Source organism: Rhinolophus sinicus, chromosome 16 (assembly GCF_057876585.1).
Source record: "Rhinolophus sinicus isolate RSI-liver-muscle chromosome 16, RSI-T2T, whole genome shotgun sequence".
Lineage (NCBI taxonomy): Eukaryota > Metazoa > Chordata > Mammalia > Chiroptera > Rhinolophidae > Rhinolophus > Rhinolophus sinicus.
The window spans coordinates 43,474,074-43,490,673 of NC_142516.1; the positions used below are offsets into that span (position 1 = coordinate 43,474,074).

General features: G+C 35.7%; 1 protein-coding gene across 5 annotated transcripts in view; it reads left to right on the forward strand.

Moving 5' to 3' along the window:
• The window catches only part of TRPM6 (transient receptor potential cation channel subfamily M member 6), a 139,966-nt gene that overhangs the window by 59,940 nt on the left and 63,426 nt on the right, over positions 1-16,600 (forward strand). For all 5 annotated transcript variants that reach the window (XM_019736695.3, XM_019736693.3, XM_019736694.3 and 2 more), the window contains 10 exons: positions 31-199; positions 1,268-1,391; positions 3,473-3,545; positions 3,671-3,771; positions 6,228-6,362; positions 7,387-7,440; positions 9,348-9,488; positions 11,679-11,813; positions 13,290-13,567; positions 14,631-14,859. In XM_019736695.3, the coding sequence (XP_019592254.3) occupies positions 31-199; positions 1,268-1,391; positions 3,473-3,545; positions 3,671-3,771; positions 6,228-6,362; positions 7,387-7,440; positions 9,348-9,488; positions 11,679-11,813; positions 13,290-13,567; positions 14,631-14,859 (1,439 nt within the window). The remainder of the gene's footprint in view (positions 1-30; positions 200-1,267; positions 1,392-3,472; positions 3,546-3,670; positions 3,772-6,227; positions 6,363-7,386; positions 7,441-9,347; positions 9,489-11,678; positions 11,814-13,289; positions 13,568-14,630; positions 14,860-16,600) is intronic.

Sequence of the window (16,600 nt, forward strand, 5' to 3'; positions counted from 1 at the left end):
CAGTTTGGTATTGTTTGTCATCTGAAATAGGCTCAAGACAAGGCGTGCCCATGGTGGGACTGGTGGTGGAAGGAGGTCCCAATGTCATCCTCTGGGTGTGGGAGACTGTGAAAGACAAACATCCAGTGGTGGTGTGTGAAGGCACTGGAAGAGCTGCTGACCTTCTGGCTTTCACCCACAAACATTTAGCAGATGAAGGGTGAGTCGTTGACTCTTCATTTTTGAAACTGTGGTGACTATTTATTCCTCCATTTTAGTTCTTTAAGCTCTGCTTTTATTTGGGCTGGATATCTTTGGAGGACAGAGGTAGAAACTGGAATTCACTTTTCAATGATTTTTATATTTATTAATCAATATCAAAAAGTGCTCCAATAATGCAAGTTGCTACTTTCTTAGCAGAAGAATGGCATGCACTTATAAGGGAAGCTTGAACCTTGTCTGAGCTTTGGGGAAAAACATTTGCAGGGAGAGTAGGGGAGGAGATGCTCCTGCAACTGGCCATTATAGCTGAAAAAATTCTTCAATGAGTGAGGAAACCAGGGTTGGCTTCAGGTCACCCTCAGGTTCATTCACCATTAGTAAAAATAGCAGGAATTGGGAGAGTTGAATTCTGGCATTTATATAGCATACGTTGTGCTTATTCAAGATTTTAATTTTCACCTTTTCTTATTCTTCCAATTTCAAAAGCATGATATTTCTACTGTGTAAGTAAATGTAGTGCTAATCAATTAAAATATCGACCCCACTAATTTACTCAACAAACGTTCACTGCTTGTAACTTCTCTCTGACAACTCTTTCCTTACAATTTATCTCCCATTTCAGCCCTTAGTTCTCTACTCCCACCCTTTATCCCCTTCCTTATCCTTTCCTACCTCTCCTTTTGTCAAAGTCATCCTCGATGAGTGGTTCTTAAACCTTTTGGGGTTTCAGATCCTTTTAAGGATATGATGCCCTTAATTTCTGGGCATGGACAGCCGCCTGAAAACCTATCACCTTGAGAAACTTGCCCCAGGGTACAGTCATTCCAGGATTATGGCAGATCATTCTATTCTTGCTTTCAAATTCAGACTTCTGGTGCTGCTTCTTGTTCATTTTCCTTCTTGCTCCATTTTCTTCTTGCTCATTTTTTTTTTTTTCCTTTGCAAAACTGTCCATAAAAACCTTCTCAGTTAGGGAGAGCAGATAGTTGGTTTTCTTTTACTGATGTTGTTGGCTGGTTCCGTTCTCTGTATTGTGTCAAGTCACGACCGTTTATCTCTCTCCCAGGGCCCTTCATCCTCAAGTGAAGGAAGAGATCATCTGCATGATTCAGAACACTTTCAACTTTAGTCTTAAACAGTCCAAGCACCTTTTTCAAATTCTAATGGAGTGTATGGTACACAGGGATTTTGTGAGTATGATGAAGTGATGATTCAACCAACTTAAAAAATGTTAATTTTCAACAATTGTACTATTTATTTTCACACTTTTTTAGGTATAGAATTTTTTCATTTTTAGTTTTGTACATAACTCTACAGAACTTGGCCTTTAGTTCAGTAACTTGGCTTCTTATCCCCCTTCCACCCTTTTCTAATTCCCAATTGTACCTCGGAAAAAGCACTTAGTATAGCAGTAATGCATAAAAGTGATCAAGTTTAGTGAAAACTACACATAAATATTTTCAAAGGTTAAAGAAAGAGCTCCATGTCTCAAGTGAACGCAAGTCTCTTGGGGTAGATGACTGTATCATGGCATCCTGCATAAATCCTACAGATCACTAGGAATGTGTTGGCAATAGGAAATGTGAGAATAGGGTGTTATGGGCTATGAACATAACATAGATTCAGGAAAAGATTTCAGTGATTTAGGGTAATGTGATCAAAATTTTGTCAATGACTTGGATGATATGAAGCTGACAATTATAGTAAATATGCAGACATGTCATGATTCATAGTGATCTCTCCAGAATTTGAAGGCTGGACCAAATTATACAAGATTTTGGTAATATTTTGGTAATCACCTGGCCTCAAAAAACCAATTGAATAAGTTCAGCCTAGACAAAGCGTGCCAAAACACATGTGAAAAACCCTTTGGGATTTTAGTTGACCTAATAACAACAAAAATAACAACCATGTCTACAATTAGCAGTATTTTTGTTTTTGTTTTTTATAATTCCTTCCCCCTTTTCACCCAGCAGTGTGCTTCCAAATATATGTTTTTTACCTGAAGTAGTCTCATGAATGATTTCAATATGGCAGTGATTATTTCCTTTTCAGAAATAATGAAGCTGAAGTCAAGAAAATTTAAGTGATTTACTCAGTGTCATGCAGTTATGAAATGTTAGAACTGAAACTTGAACTCAGAGTTGAAATCTTATACATGGTCTACTACATTTTATATTTCCCACAATGATGAGTAAGTTAAGAAAAGGACATGTTAAAGAGATCGTCCTTATATTTGCCTCTTCCTATCATCAAGCAGAGTTACTAATAAGCTGTGTAATGATCAAGAGGGAACTAGAGAAGGCAGCTAAGGGTGTGCACATTATAGGAATTAGGTTCTCAGTTCCTGTACTATTGAAGGTGGATTTTTATTGATGCACATAGAGGGTCTGTTAGGTGGAGGGAACCCATGTGTGAATTGTAGAAGTATGGTTTTCCTATCTTTGTGGGAACTTAGAGATTAGGGTCCTTCTCATTTTGTGGGCGAGGAACCTGAGATTCAGTGGCCATAAGGGATCTACCCAAGGCTAACTAGTTAGTGGGATGTGTGGGGCTAGAATTTGCCAGTCTAGGCTCTTTTTTGTTGAACAGCTCCCTCTACTATGTAAAATATACTTTCATTTGGAAAGACTGAGACACATTCATTAATAGCAGGGGACCTTTTATAATCATAAGTAATGTCCTTATTTGTCTTAAAAAAATCAGCTGCATTTTTTTAAATAAAAAAGTTTGATGTATTGGACACTTTGATATTGTGATGACCGTCTGCTGTCCATTCTACTTGCTCACTGACTGCATTATAATTGCCTCACTTATTTTATGACAAATCCTTGAGGATACATTTCTCATTAAAAAGTGACAGTCTTTGTTTCTAAGGTTAGGGGAACAGAAGGATCTCATTTGGCACGCCTTCAAAATGAGAAAGGATTGTCTTTACCTGAGGAGTTCATACTGAGTTTCTTTTCATTATAGCATGTGCATAGTACATTAATGTAGCCATGTTCTTTCATGTATGTTTCTTCTGGGATACATGGAATTTTTTAGGTAATTTTCTCCCCTTGTATGCCCACAATTCTCCATTACCCTACTAATTTTTTTTTCTTCAATACAATAACTGAAAAACAAAAAAATTTTAACTTTGTCATTTTTGACGTTAATGAAGTTTGTTTTCCTCAATTCATTAGCTCGAGTGAATTTTTTGTGGGTACTCTTGAAAGCGTTTCTTTGCTAGTGCCCCAAATGTATGTCTTTTGTTTTACAACTGTTATAGATTACCATATTTGAGACTGACTCTGAGGAGCTGCAAGACCTTGATTTAGCCATCCTAACAGCTTTGCTGAAAGGTGAGTGTCTGAGTAGGGTTACAACTGCTTCTCACTTCCTCTTGTCACATTCCATAACATTTTGGGTATATTTATATGTTGATGTTTTAAGTAAATTATATGATCATTCCTTTCTTTTACCCTAGGCACAAATTTATCAGCATCTGAACAATTAAATCTGGCAATGGCTTGGGACAGAATGGACATTGCCAAGAAACATATCCTAATACACGGACAACATTGGAAGGTATAATGAAAACGAAGTCATTTGGAAAAAAAGTATTTTTGTGTTGGTTTGTTAGGGAGGGGCAAAAGAGAAAGTTGGCGGAGAGATACATTGGATTGGGAGGGGTGTGGGGTACCATCTCTCCAGTGGGGTACCCAGGGATCTCAAAGACATTTCTCTCATCTACTTTGACTGAAAACATTTTTTCCCCTCTGGCTCTGCAGGCCAATTGAGGTTAACAAAGGACATTGGGGAAAAGACAGAATGGAAAGCCTTTTTATTTTTTTTGAATGGACAGATTTGTTTATATTGTTATTTGAAACTTAAAGTTTATCTTATTTTTTGCATTAAAATGTAATAAATGCTCATAATAAAAATTAGTGAAAATTGAAAAAACAGAGAGAAGAAAGGTTATCTATAGTGATAATGATAATTACTATTAACATTTCATTTTTAAAAATTACAGTTGTGACCATACCACAGGTGTATTATTTTGGGGTCAAACTAATACATGCACATTGTTTAAAACATCAAATGGTACTAAAAGGCTACTTAAAACACAGTAGTTCTTTGCCCTGTTAATCCCAAGAGCCAAGTACTTTCGACAAATTTTTTTGACTGTTCTGGCATTTATAAATCTCCATATTTCTAAAAATAAGTCATATTGCTGTTTTCTGAATCATCAGTTTTAGAGACCTTTCAACATTTCTGTCTGTAGTTCTCACTGCTGTAATCTGGGCTGGTTGCGTGCTATTCCTGGTGCTGGACTGTCGTCCTGCATCATTTTAGGGATTTCCTCCTGTGTTAGAGTGCCTATTTTCTGTATTCCCTGTATTCCTCTTTCTTGGTTTACTTCTTCATTTTGATGGTGTGCATCCTTCAGTAACTTCCTGAGAAAGGTAGGATGGGAGATAAAAATTTTGAGGACTTACGTGTTTGAATATGTTTTAAGATGGGAAGTAATTTCTCTTAGAGAATTTTGAATGCTTAGCTTCTAGAACCCAGCATTCCTGCTGAGAAGTAAAAATCTTTCTGTTTTCTGATCCTTTGTTTGTGACCATTGCCTCCCCCCCCCCCCCCCCAGAAGTTTAAAAGAATCTTTCCTTTATGGAGTGTTCTGAGATTTGGAGTTGTTTTGATTCTTTATATCCATTATGCTGCACACATGCTTTCAATTTGGCAATCATGTGTTTCCGTTCTGGGGAATTTCCTCCCTTGTTTTTTCTGTTCTCTTTCTGGAATATCCCTTTACTTAAATGTTGGACCACAGATGCCTCCTCTAATCTTATTCCTCTTATCTTCTATATTGTGTCTTTGGTGGATTTCCTCAACTTTAATTTTCATGCCTTGCAGGTAGCTTTTTGTTTATGGTAGTATACTATTAATTTCTGCAAGCAAATTTATTCTTTGGTTGTCTTTTTTTTTTTTTTTAAACAGCATCCTGAATACAAATATGTTCCTTTATTTTTGAGAATATTAATGATAATTCTTTTGAAATTTTCTTCTTCCTGCATTGTCTGATACCTCCTAGTTGATGTTTTGTGGTCTATTTGTTGTGGACTTTTTGTTTAAGTATGGAGAATAGAAAGCACATTGAAAATTCTGAACTTGTAGGTGTGAGTGTCACAGTGGAGTGATCTACCTGCCATTTGTTGGGGAATCTGAGATGTCAACATATTTATGTCTTTTCTCTTATACAAATCATAATACCAGAAAAGAATCCTCCAATTTCTGCCTCAAGGTAAAAGCCTTGTTGCTAGTGTTATGGGAGTCAGATGGGGGAAGATGATGGGAAAGGTCCCAACATTAGGAATTCAGCATGTGTGCTTTTATTTCATCCTGATACTTCCAGAATTCTGTGTCATAGATTTATTTGGTTTTTGACTTTTTTCCAGTGTCAGTTTCTGGGGACTTTCACTTTCTGGCTTTCTGGAGTCTGCTACATCAATTACCACTTGACTCCCTGCTTTCCAACTTCCAAAATGTTGCACTCTTGACTTCCTTATTCTTGAGGATTCATTTCTTTTTTAAAAAATAAAATCCCTTTACTATAGTTTTAATGGTGTTTTAGGCAAGAGTAAAAGTAGGTAAGTTTGTTCAATTTGCCATTTATACCCAGAAGCCAGGTGTAGTTTAAATGGAAACATGCCAAGTTACCAAAAAGAAAAGAAAAGAAAGGAAAAGAAGCATTGAATTTTTATTAGAAATGCATTAAACCTGTACATTATTTTGGGAAGGATTGAGATATTTACAATAGTCAATCTTCCCAGCCAAGAACAAACTTATTCAAGATGTCCTTTATGTCTTCAAGTTCACTTTTTGTTATTTCTTCACTCAGGTCGTGAACATTTCTTAGTAAGATTTTAATTTTATATTTATTGTGTCTGTATAGTTTTGAATGCATATACACATAATACTTTAATTATTTCTGTTTTCTTAATTGACCCTGTATCTTTTGTTTATTTTACCCTCTGAAGCCAGGCTCACTGGAACAAGCAATGTACGATGCTTTAGTGATGGATCGGGTAGATTTTGTGAAGCTCTTAATAGAATATGGAGTCAACCTCCATCGCTTTCTTACCATCTCTCGACTGGAAGAGCTCTATAATACAGTGAGTACTGAAACATTTTATCAGTCACCTTTACCTTAAGATTTAGCTTGAATGTTCAAGGCTTCCTGAATGTTCATGTACAAAGATAGCTTATAGAGAGACAGATTTTTCAACCAAAGGAGAAACGTTCTTACCAATTCCATTTTATCCTATGGACATTTTTGTAATTCCCATTATTAATTACACAGACTAGAAGCGTAAAGTAACTTAAGAAAATATTGTAGTAAGATCATAATTAATGCCACAGATGTGAATGAGGACACATTAGTATTATTGAATTATTGAAAGCATTTTAACCTAAGGCCACTGTTAAAATTCTGTTCCTGAAATGTCCCTATTACAACCCTTTATGGAAACTAGACTGGCTTAGTCATTTAAAAAACACCAATTGCTTAAGCCGTGTACCCTTCTTGAAATGTCCTTCTTTGTCCTTTGAATTTTAGCCTTTCTTCAAAGCCCTGTTCAAGTCCTGTCTTCTTGAATACTTCGGTTCACAGTGATCTCTCCTTACAAATTATTTGCAACTCTTTTGAGCGCATCCATCTACATATTGTTGGTTATTTTTTTACATAAGTACCCACTCTCTTCTATTACACTGAGAAACTCTGCAGAGACAGTACTTATGATCTTCATTGACTCCCTCAGAAGCTTGATTGAACACAATAAGTGTTTGATAAATATTTGTTGATGTAATTGTGTGTGGAATTTGTAATTGTGTGATTTATATATGATAAAGGATAGTCATAAATTAGTTAAAATTTATTTCTGTCTCTTGTGACAAGTTAATTAAATCCTTACTATCTACCTATAGATATCTTGCTTTTAAAAGTATTTCAATCTAATTACATCTTCTCTTGAGGAATACCTTCCCTGGAATTAATTTGGCTTAAGCTTCATTACTAAAGATGTTGAAAAAATTTTTTAATATTATGGATTATTTATGCATTCTGAAATAAAGTTTTTTTCCCCAAGCACATGGTAATTAAAAGGTAATTAAAATTCTTCCTTTTATTCTTTATTACAGAAACAAGGACCTACTAATATGCTCTTGCATCATCTAGTCCGAGATGTGAAACAGGTAATCTAATTACGAAGGTGTGCAAATGTCTTTGTGTATTGCCTTAACTATGTGATGGAAGTGTCACCAGATTTTGCTTTGTAAAATGTAGATTTGGATGTCTTGGTGAATGACCTATGCTCTTTATCAGTAACAGAACAATTTCATCACCAAACTGCACTTTTATATTTTTTTCCTATAATTCGCTTTGTGTTCTTAGAGATTTGATCCACCAAGTTAGTGACATTAGCTAGTAATTATTTTCTCTTATAAAATATGAATTAGAGACATACAAAACTTCTAATCAGAACTTTGGCTCAACATGATACAACAGTATTGCCAATGTTGATAATGATACCTGTTGAAAATAAAGACATTTCCTAGTTCTGTTCTCTTTATTGGAGGACTAATATGTGATCTCCATTATTTTTGTTATTATTGTTTTGACTATTAGTGATGGCTTGGGGACTCTCACTTCTTCTGTGCGTCTAAGCATTGTGCTAGGGAACCAGGATGAATCCCATTGCTGTATACACTTCCTCATATTTTGGTCATTGTATTCTCATTGAATCTTGAGTTAAGTCATACTTAAAATAATCTGTCCTATTACTTACCAAAACTTCCCAACTTTAACATATTTTTATGCCTCAATCCCTTCTCTTTTAATTATCAAGAACTTTTATTCATATCTGCAGAAAACTGGGAGTGCCTTTTATTTGTCACCATGATTAAAATCCATCTGTAGCACCTTTTCTTAAAAGTTTTTCCCTCAATTTTCAGAAGTCTAGTACCTTGATGACGTGAGTGTGGGCTTTCTGGTTATGTTGACTTGGTAGGAGAGGCAGAGTGAAAGGACTGCAGAAGAAGACATTTAGTTGGCAAATTAGCAGTAAGCCCAAGTATCCATGATGATGTGCATTTAGTTTGCATCGATTTGTGCTGGATCAAAATGATTTTCCTTAGAGTATATCTTTAAACTCTGATTCTATCACAGTAAACTGAAGAATAAGGAATGAAATAGGTTAAATATGCTCATAACTAACAGCAAATAAGCATAATTTTTGGTGTTCCTGTTAAACAGTGAATTATGAATGTGAGAAAGAAGTGAAATCATTTACGTACACATATGTGTATCACCTTATTTCTTGTTCAAAGCTTTTGAACATTATTCATAATCTGTTCCTCTCAGAGATCTTGTTCAGCACCGTGTATGCCTTTAAAAATGTCCTGTGAATTGCAGTTTAGAACTAACAGTTTTGAAGAGGTAGTAAGGTGGGCTTTAAGGGGTCAAAATAATTTTCATTTAGATTAAGATCCATGTACTTGGATGTCTGCTGCTCAACTCTCCTACCAACCTTGGCATAGAGTCATGTTTTGATGCCTCATTTTGTTCTGCCATTCCATGTTCCTTATTTGTATTTGTTCTACTTCCATATTCTTGTTTTGAGTATGATGTGGTCAACACAATGCGATGTGTTATAAACATTTGAATAAAGAGAGAAGCTGAAGATTTAACCCAACGTTAATTTTGGATCACATACATTCTATATATCTTTCAGTAATTTTACTTCTGTTTATAGTAGTTATGTCATTTCCAGTTAAAAACCATCTTTTATACCAAATGTAAATGTATTTTATTGTAAAGTGTATGTATGCATGAGAGAGAGAAGAAAAAGAGAATGAATGAGCAGACATAAACAGGCATTCAGTGTCTATGAAACTAAAACTATGTTAAGGCTAAGTATCTGTTCCCATTTGAAAAAGCAGATTGTATCAATAGCTGGTCATGTTATTTGATCAGTTTGTAAAGAGATTGAAAAGTATGAATGCATGTCTTTGCAGTTGATTTGGTTATGTTCTAATGTCATGGCAAAAGAGATAGAAAAAGAGAACTGAAAGTTACAATTGATTACATGTTTTTGTTTCAGCATACCTTTCTGTCAGGCTACAGAATAACACTGATTGACATTGGATTGGTAGTAGAATACCTCATTGGTGGAGCGTATCGCAGCAGCTACACTAGAAAAAGTTTCAGAGCCTTCTACAGCAGCCTCTACAGAAAACAGAAGGTAGCACAACTGAAAAGTACCCTCATAAAATTAAGAAGTAGTATAAATAATACTTTAAAAGAAAATGGCTTGGGAAGTTCAGATGGGATTGGTTCTAAAATGGACATTCTGTTTATTGACATCTATTCAGTATCTGCTATATGTAAGGTCCTGTGCTAAGTGCTGGCTTACTGGCCTGGGATGGACATAAAGATCAGGAGTTTAGAAACTTGTAGAGGAAACATATTTATGAATAACTGGCAATAATACAAAACATCATATAATATGTGCTATATTTACACAGAATTAATGTGATGAGAAAAGTTAGAGGGCGAGATGATGAGTTCTTTCCTTTTCTTTCTTTCTCTTTTGAAAATACAGAAGTCTAAAGCTTAATAGGATTAGATCTATAAACTCATAGTAGTTCATAGTCTGAAGATGACACACTTGGGACAACTGTGTAGGATTGTATTGGAAGATGCATGCAGAGTGTACTTAAAAATACATATAGTATGTATTTATTTTCCTACATAGTTTTGAAAAATCTAGGAATGTAAAATTAGACTGGTTAGGTCATTAGCAGAGAAAACGTTGCTTGTTTCTTAAAATTTCCCTTACAAAACAGTAAGCTAAAGGGACTAGTTCTTATTAGAGGATAATGGAAGTGTTAGAAACGGTAGTTTTGGGCATTTGGGGTTGATAGAAGAGCAGGACAATGGAAGGCACAGCACTGTGGACATCAGGGTACATTTTTGCAGTGACAAGGAGATCTTTGTCACTGGAGAAGTGCCAAAAAGTTGTGAAAGGGTAAGACTGGAAAGGTAGTTTGGGGTAAGATCACATGAAGAGTCCAGAATATCAAGCTACTTTTGACCTTTATTTATAAAGAATTAGGTGAAGTGAAACCCATCTTGGCTTAGGAAATGAAAAAAATAAAACCAAAAGAAACCCACGTCTCACAGAGAAAATGTGCTTTGTTGAAATTTCAAAGGCATAAGGATACACTTGCAGTATCAGCTCCTTCATTTAAACAAAATACACCTTGCTGTGAGGTGACCAGTGGCAGGTACAGGGACTGACTGTGGCCTTGGTGCAACTCAGAGGGGAGCATGCTAGGCAAATTCTCTAGTGGCCTTTCTAGATATTTGTAGGAAATTACCCAGCTCTGATTATTTGCTAGTGAAGGAGTACAGGGTTTATTGTGTTTCCTAGTAAATTAGACCATAGCAGTTATAAATACATGGTTTGGAGTCAGAGAAATATTGAACTGAATCTTCATTTTGCTCATTAGTAGCTGTGCAATCTTCAGCAAGAAATTTGACCTCTCTCTGTGTCAGTTTCCTCATCTATGAAATGGGAATAATAATAATACCCCTGTCATAAATTCATCCAAAGGACTAAATAAAGCAATATCTGAAAAAACCCTATTTCTGGGATTTTCACAGAAGATATAGAGTAACTGTTAATAATAGCCATTATGATTATTATTAATCATACTATTGGTTCTGTATTGCAATGATAATTGAGTATCTTTAAAAAATCTTGACCCTGTCACTTTTATGTCTAATTTATAGCCATAAAACAGAAACTAAAAATAAATAAAATAGTTCAAAGCCTGTGGTTTGTATCATTCATTTTTATGTCAGTCCCTTTACAATACTTCTTTTTGTTTTTTTCATTGATGAAAGTTTCATGCTGATGAGCAATGAATTATGTTGTTGGACTTAGCCGCTGGAATTCCAGTGGCGATATTGTATAACGTGTGGAGAAATTCCAAAACTTTCTAACTTAACCTTGGAGCTGTTTGGGAATGGGAACTTTTTCTTATCAGAACTGTGTATCTTTATTGCCTATTCTGAGCTTGTTCCAGGTATAGAACATCCATTGATTCTAATGGAATTTCCACATAGAGAAGGAATGCAAGTCTATAATACGGAACAAAAGAGCATGTTTTCTAAGATGTTAGGAAATAACAGTGTACTTAATAAGAAGGAAATCATGAGATTGAGGAGATCACTCTTTTTGGGTGAGGGAGTAATTAATCTCTGATTAATGATTACTAATCATGGATAAGAGAGAACCATTGGATATTTGGTAACATACAATATTATATTTGGTTTTTATTACTGTCTAGAAATACAATGTTAATTGTTGCCACTATAATCTTTTTCTCTTTCTGTTTTATTTTAAAAATAAAATAACATATGCCAGAGAGTGACCAGCTTTGCTCAAAGTTATTCCCAGCCCCCTCTTCACCAGAAATGTGCTTCAGGAAATAGAAAAGAATCTGCAGAAAGCACGTTGCACTCCCAGTTCATTAGAACTGCCCAGCCTTACAAACTCAAGGTACTGTTACTTCCTTTTAGATTTCAAACTAAAATTGTTCCTTCATTCTGAGACGACTTCTTCATTTGAAATTGGAGAAAAGGTGGTACAAATTGAGGGACCCTTTACAAGTATAAACAGATGGCGCAAATCCAAAGCATAACACAGCTGTCCTCTAAATGTTGAGCAAAGGCCCAGGACAGGGCACGGGGAACTACATGACTGCCGGGGCTGGCACTTCAGCCTACCTTCCTTGTTTCTACTACCACCATGTCCAGATGGTGACACAGGAAAGCAGTCCATGGAATGCCACTAAAATGTAATTGTTAACCCAACACTGAGCCCCCAGCCCCCTTTCCCTGAGGCTAATTGGATGTGACTACTTCCTTCTCTTTTACTGCTCTCGCATATTGACCTTTTGCATCTTATTTTTTTCCCCTTTGATGCCTTCTTGAAATTAATTTTAGCATAATGTCACCGTATGACAATATGTGTGTGTGTGCCTGCTTGTGCACAATATCAATATTCCCTCTCTTCCCAGACTACCTCGATCCCACTTTTCTTTGGGGATAAGTGCTTTTACTCGAGTTTTCATTAATGGTTCCTATGTTGGCTGAAAGAGGTTTGCTTTCCATAGCTCCTAGAATGAAAACATATTTTATAAAATTACCCTTCATCATCACCAATGAATACAAATTCCCTTTATTTATAGAAATAGAGGGAACTTATTACAGTTCTTGCTGTTACTCCCTTTTAATTAAAAATAATAATTATTAAATCTGATTATTTGCCAGGCATTATGTTGGGTGCTTGGTTGAATTTGGGATGCAGGTAGATTGGGGAAAATGTAATGATGACTGAGAAATAGTCCCACCCTCCCCAAAGTAATAACCATAGTGCAGTATGTTGAGCTTTGAAGTAGAGACACATCCACAGTGATACAGAAGAAGATGGACGTGGTTAGAAGAGTAGCCTTTGAGATGAGCTATACAGGGTGGTTAATAGTATTCCATTATTACCAGCACTAGAGGAATGTATTCAGAATAAAGGAAACTTAAAACCAATCTATTTGGATGCATGTTGGCAACACTGGTAATATTTCTCTAAGGGGAAGATAATGAATCTATTTGTAAGGTGAAATTAGAGTTTTTTAATAGTTCTCATTTATCCAATATTATTTCAATCCATTTCCTTGGGAAATTGAAAGCTGCCATATAGTTATTTAGTGGCTCTGTTCCAAAAGTGTAGTAGTGTCTTTAGTTGTGCTAAATGAACTTAAAGTATCTCACCTTAGGGACCCTGGAACTATTAGTTGCAATAAGAAATATATTACCTTAAAAGAACAAATTTTTGGTTTCTGGTTTATAAAGTGCTCTTATTATTCTCATCTCTTTTCAGTGATTTAAAAAATTGTTCTAGGGTACCTTATGTGTTTCATTAGGTAGACAGCATGTATCTCAGTGTTTGGAAACCCATTCTTATTTTATTTTCTAACAGGAGAAGACTGCAGTCCTTCATAAATCAAGGAAGAAGTCGAAAGAACAAAATATAGCTGATGACCCTGAGTCTATGGGCTTTATTTACCCTTACAATGACCTGCTGGTTTGGGCTGTGCTAATGAAAAGGCAGAAGATGGCCATGTTCTTTTGGCAGCATGGAGAGGAGGCCACGGTTAAGGCGGTGATTGCTTTTATACTCTACCGAGCCATGGCCCGTGAAGCTAAGGAGAGCAACATGGTGGATGATGCCTCCGAAGAGTTGAAAAATTACTCAAAGTAGGAGTTCTCTCTTCACTTCGTATTAAACATTGACAGTTCTCAGAATAGCTAGGCACTTTTATCTCCCTCACCTTAGAACTTGGACGATGAGTGGACCTGTTGTGCATTTCATGGACTCCTATAAATAAGGATCTTTAGGTATTTTAAGGAGCTTTGTGAAATGAAAGGAAGAGAGGTGGCCTTCAAGTCAGGAGACTTGGGTTCTAGTCCTTGCCCTGCTGTTTATCGGGGAAGTCAGCTGACCAGATTTTGGGACTTTAGTTTCCTCACTCTGAAGTGTTCAGTTAATGATTTTGAAAGTCTCTCTCAACTCTCCAACTCTTTGATACTAAGTTAAATTAAAACTTGTGGTTTACTTTAAGTATCTCTCAGGCAGAAAAACAAGTAAATGTATTATGTATATTATGTATTAAAGAACCTGAGCGTGATGGTGGAAGATAGAAAAGTTAGAAATGTTTTTGCTTTTTCATTAATTGTTAGAGTAGTGAGGAAAGAAGGGAAGCTAAAATTAATAGAAACTAATTTATAATTTTGATCCACAAAATTCCAGACAATGACAGCATCTACTTTTTAGAAGAAAAAAACGCACAGAAAATATCTCCAGGTCTGGTTTCTTACTTAAGTCATCTATGCATTTTGTAAAACCTTAAAAAAAAAAGTAGTCCCACAGATTTTCTTAATTGCTAGTCACTTTTGAACAGTATTTTCTGTCAAAAAATTCTTTTTTAGGTCTTATCAGGGAGCCCCAAACCAAGCTATATATATAGCCTGTTTTGTGGTGTGGAGTAGCTTTTCCCCATGAATAGCTCAGGCACTCCGGCAGTAAACCAAATTCTATATGCTATAGTGTAAGCCCTCTAGTTCTGTTCATTCAGGAAAGGGAGAACAATCCATATCCCGAGCAACAATCCCTTTAAAATAGCTTCTGCAGACTGAGATTATTAAATTGCTGTTCTTGCTTTTGTACCGGTCTTTCCTATGTCTTCTATCTAATCTTTTTCAATGTTTCTGGGTCTCTCACCTGCTTTTGTTTTCCTTGATCCCCACTGTGTCCTTACAGACAGTTTGGCCAGCTTGCCCTAGATGTGTTGGACAGGGCATTCAAGCAGAATGAGAGAATGGCCATGAAGCTGTTGACCTATGAACTCAAGAACTGGAGCAATTCTACCTGTTTGAAACTGGCAGTGTCTGGAGGATTGCGGCCGTTTGTTTCGCATACTTGTACCCAAATGCTACTGACAGACATGTGGATGGGGCGCCTGAAAATGAGGAAAAACTCTTGGTTAAAGGTACATTTACTTGCTTTATAGATATTAGTTTAGTCTGAAGGTCTGTACGCTTAGAATTCATTTATTCCTTGTTCCAGAAGAGTATCTTCAGGAAATCAGTTAGTATCTTTGATTCTCACAGGTGAGCTGGGAGCTTTCCAACGGAATCTCACAACTACCTCTCCCCCACTACCACAGCTTCTTTTTTAAAAAATGAGGGTAATTGTACCAGGTTTGTTCATCACAAAGGCATACTCATATGAAAGTGGTTAGAAGATGTTAAAAACATATACAAACATATGCAATATTTCATTAGTAGTAAACTCTGTTGCCTCTGATAATTATAACAGAAATGCATGAGACTTTTTAGTGTAATTTTGCTCAGTTTAAGAATATTAACCAATAATAAACTAAATAAAATTTGCAATTTCTGTTATTCTGCTCATTCAGTGTGATGTTTCAGGAAATAAATTGTGGTTTTATAAAGCTTCCCTCAAATTGTGGTAACTGGTTAGCTCAGTTGGTTAGAGCGTGGTGCTGATAACACCAAGGTTGCTGGTTCGATCCCTGCCTGGGCCACTGTGAGCTGCCCCTCCTTAAAAATAAATAAATAAATAAATAAAATAAAGCTGCCCTCAAATATATTTGTTCACACCACTATCTCCAAATTCCTCTATTCCATTACACTTTAGCCTCATCTGTCATCTTGAATTATCGAGAGTCATTTAGCTAACGACTAAAGACATTTGACTCTTGACATCAAATCTAAGCCTAAGGCTTTAGGTTGTGGTTAAGCTTAAGAAATACATACATGTGCTCATGAAACTGAATAAGATGGGATAAAGCATAAGCATTAAGAACTATATAAGACTACATTTTATATTTTAATTTATTTTTCCTAGAGTTCTTAAAATATGATGTGTTCCAAATAGGATGACTTTCTTAAAAATATATTTATGGTGGACACACTATAGAAACACAAATAAAATATATAAGCTAAAAATATACAAAAGAGCTTGCACATTTTAATTCCACTGAGACTGCAGAAATAAAAGAAAAGTCAATCAAAAATTATTCCACATGGATTCCTCTTTGAAAATATCAGAGAAACAACAATTGTTTCTAGAAGAAGTTCTCCTTTCATCTGTTTTGACTTCAGACTTGGAAATGATGAAGCAGAGATGTGAATGGGTCCACCTACACAAGCTCTAACAATAACCTCTTTTAAATGTTCAGAGAGTGAGATGGGATATAGATAGCTGGAAATATGAGAAATAGTTTTCCACATGGCTGTGTCCTGTACATACTTTAGTTTACTAGAAATCCTTCTTACTAAGAACTTAATAACTTTTTGCTTAATATACCTTATGTCAACAAACTTCACTTGAGTGAAACAAAACTAAATGTTTTGCCTCAAAACATAGTGAGTTGACAAAAAAAACCTTAATAACTACTTAAAATTTCTGAGCTTCAGTGAACCATATTGTTCTCCGTACCCAGATCCTAATTCATCAGTGCTTACCTTGTGAGTTTTGGGAACACATTTGCAAATAATTGTGAGATATCCTGGTTAGACTAGTTCCAAGTGGTTGAAGACTGGAGGAAGCCCTTGTAGGGTTATGTAAGAGGAAAACTCGTTTAAATGCTTTTAGTGTAGTAGGCTCCAACCTAGCCTTTGGAAAATGGTTATTGATAACGCTGAATAGTGCTTCTCAAACCAATTGTTGCAATGGACATGGGCAACAGAATGTGGAGCCTTTTC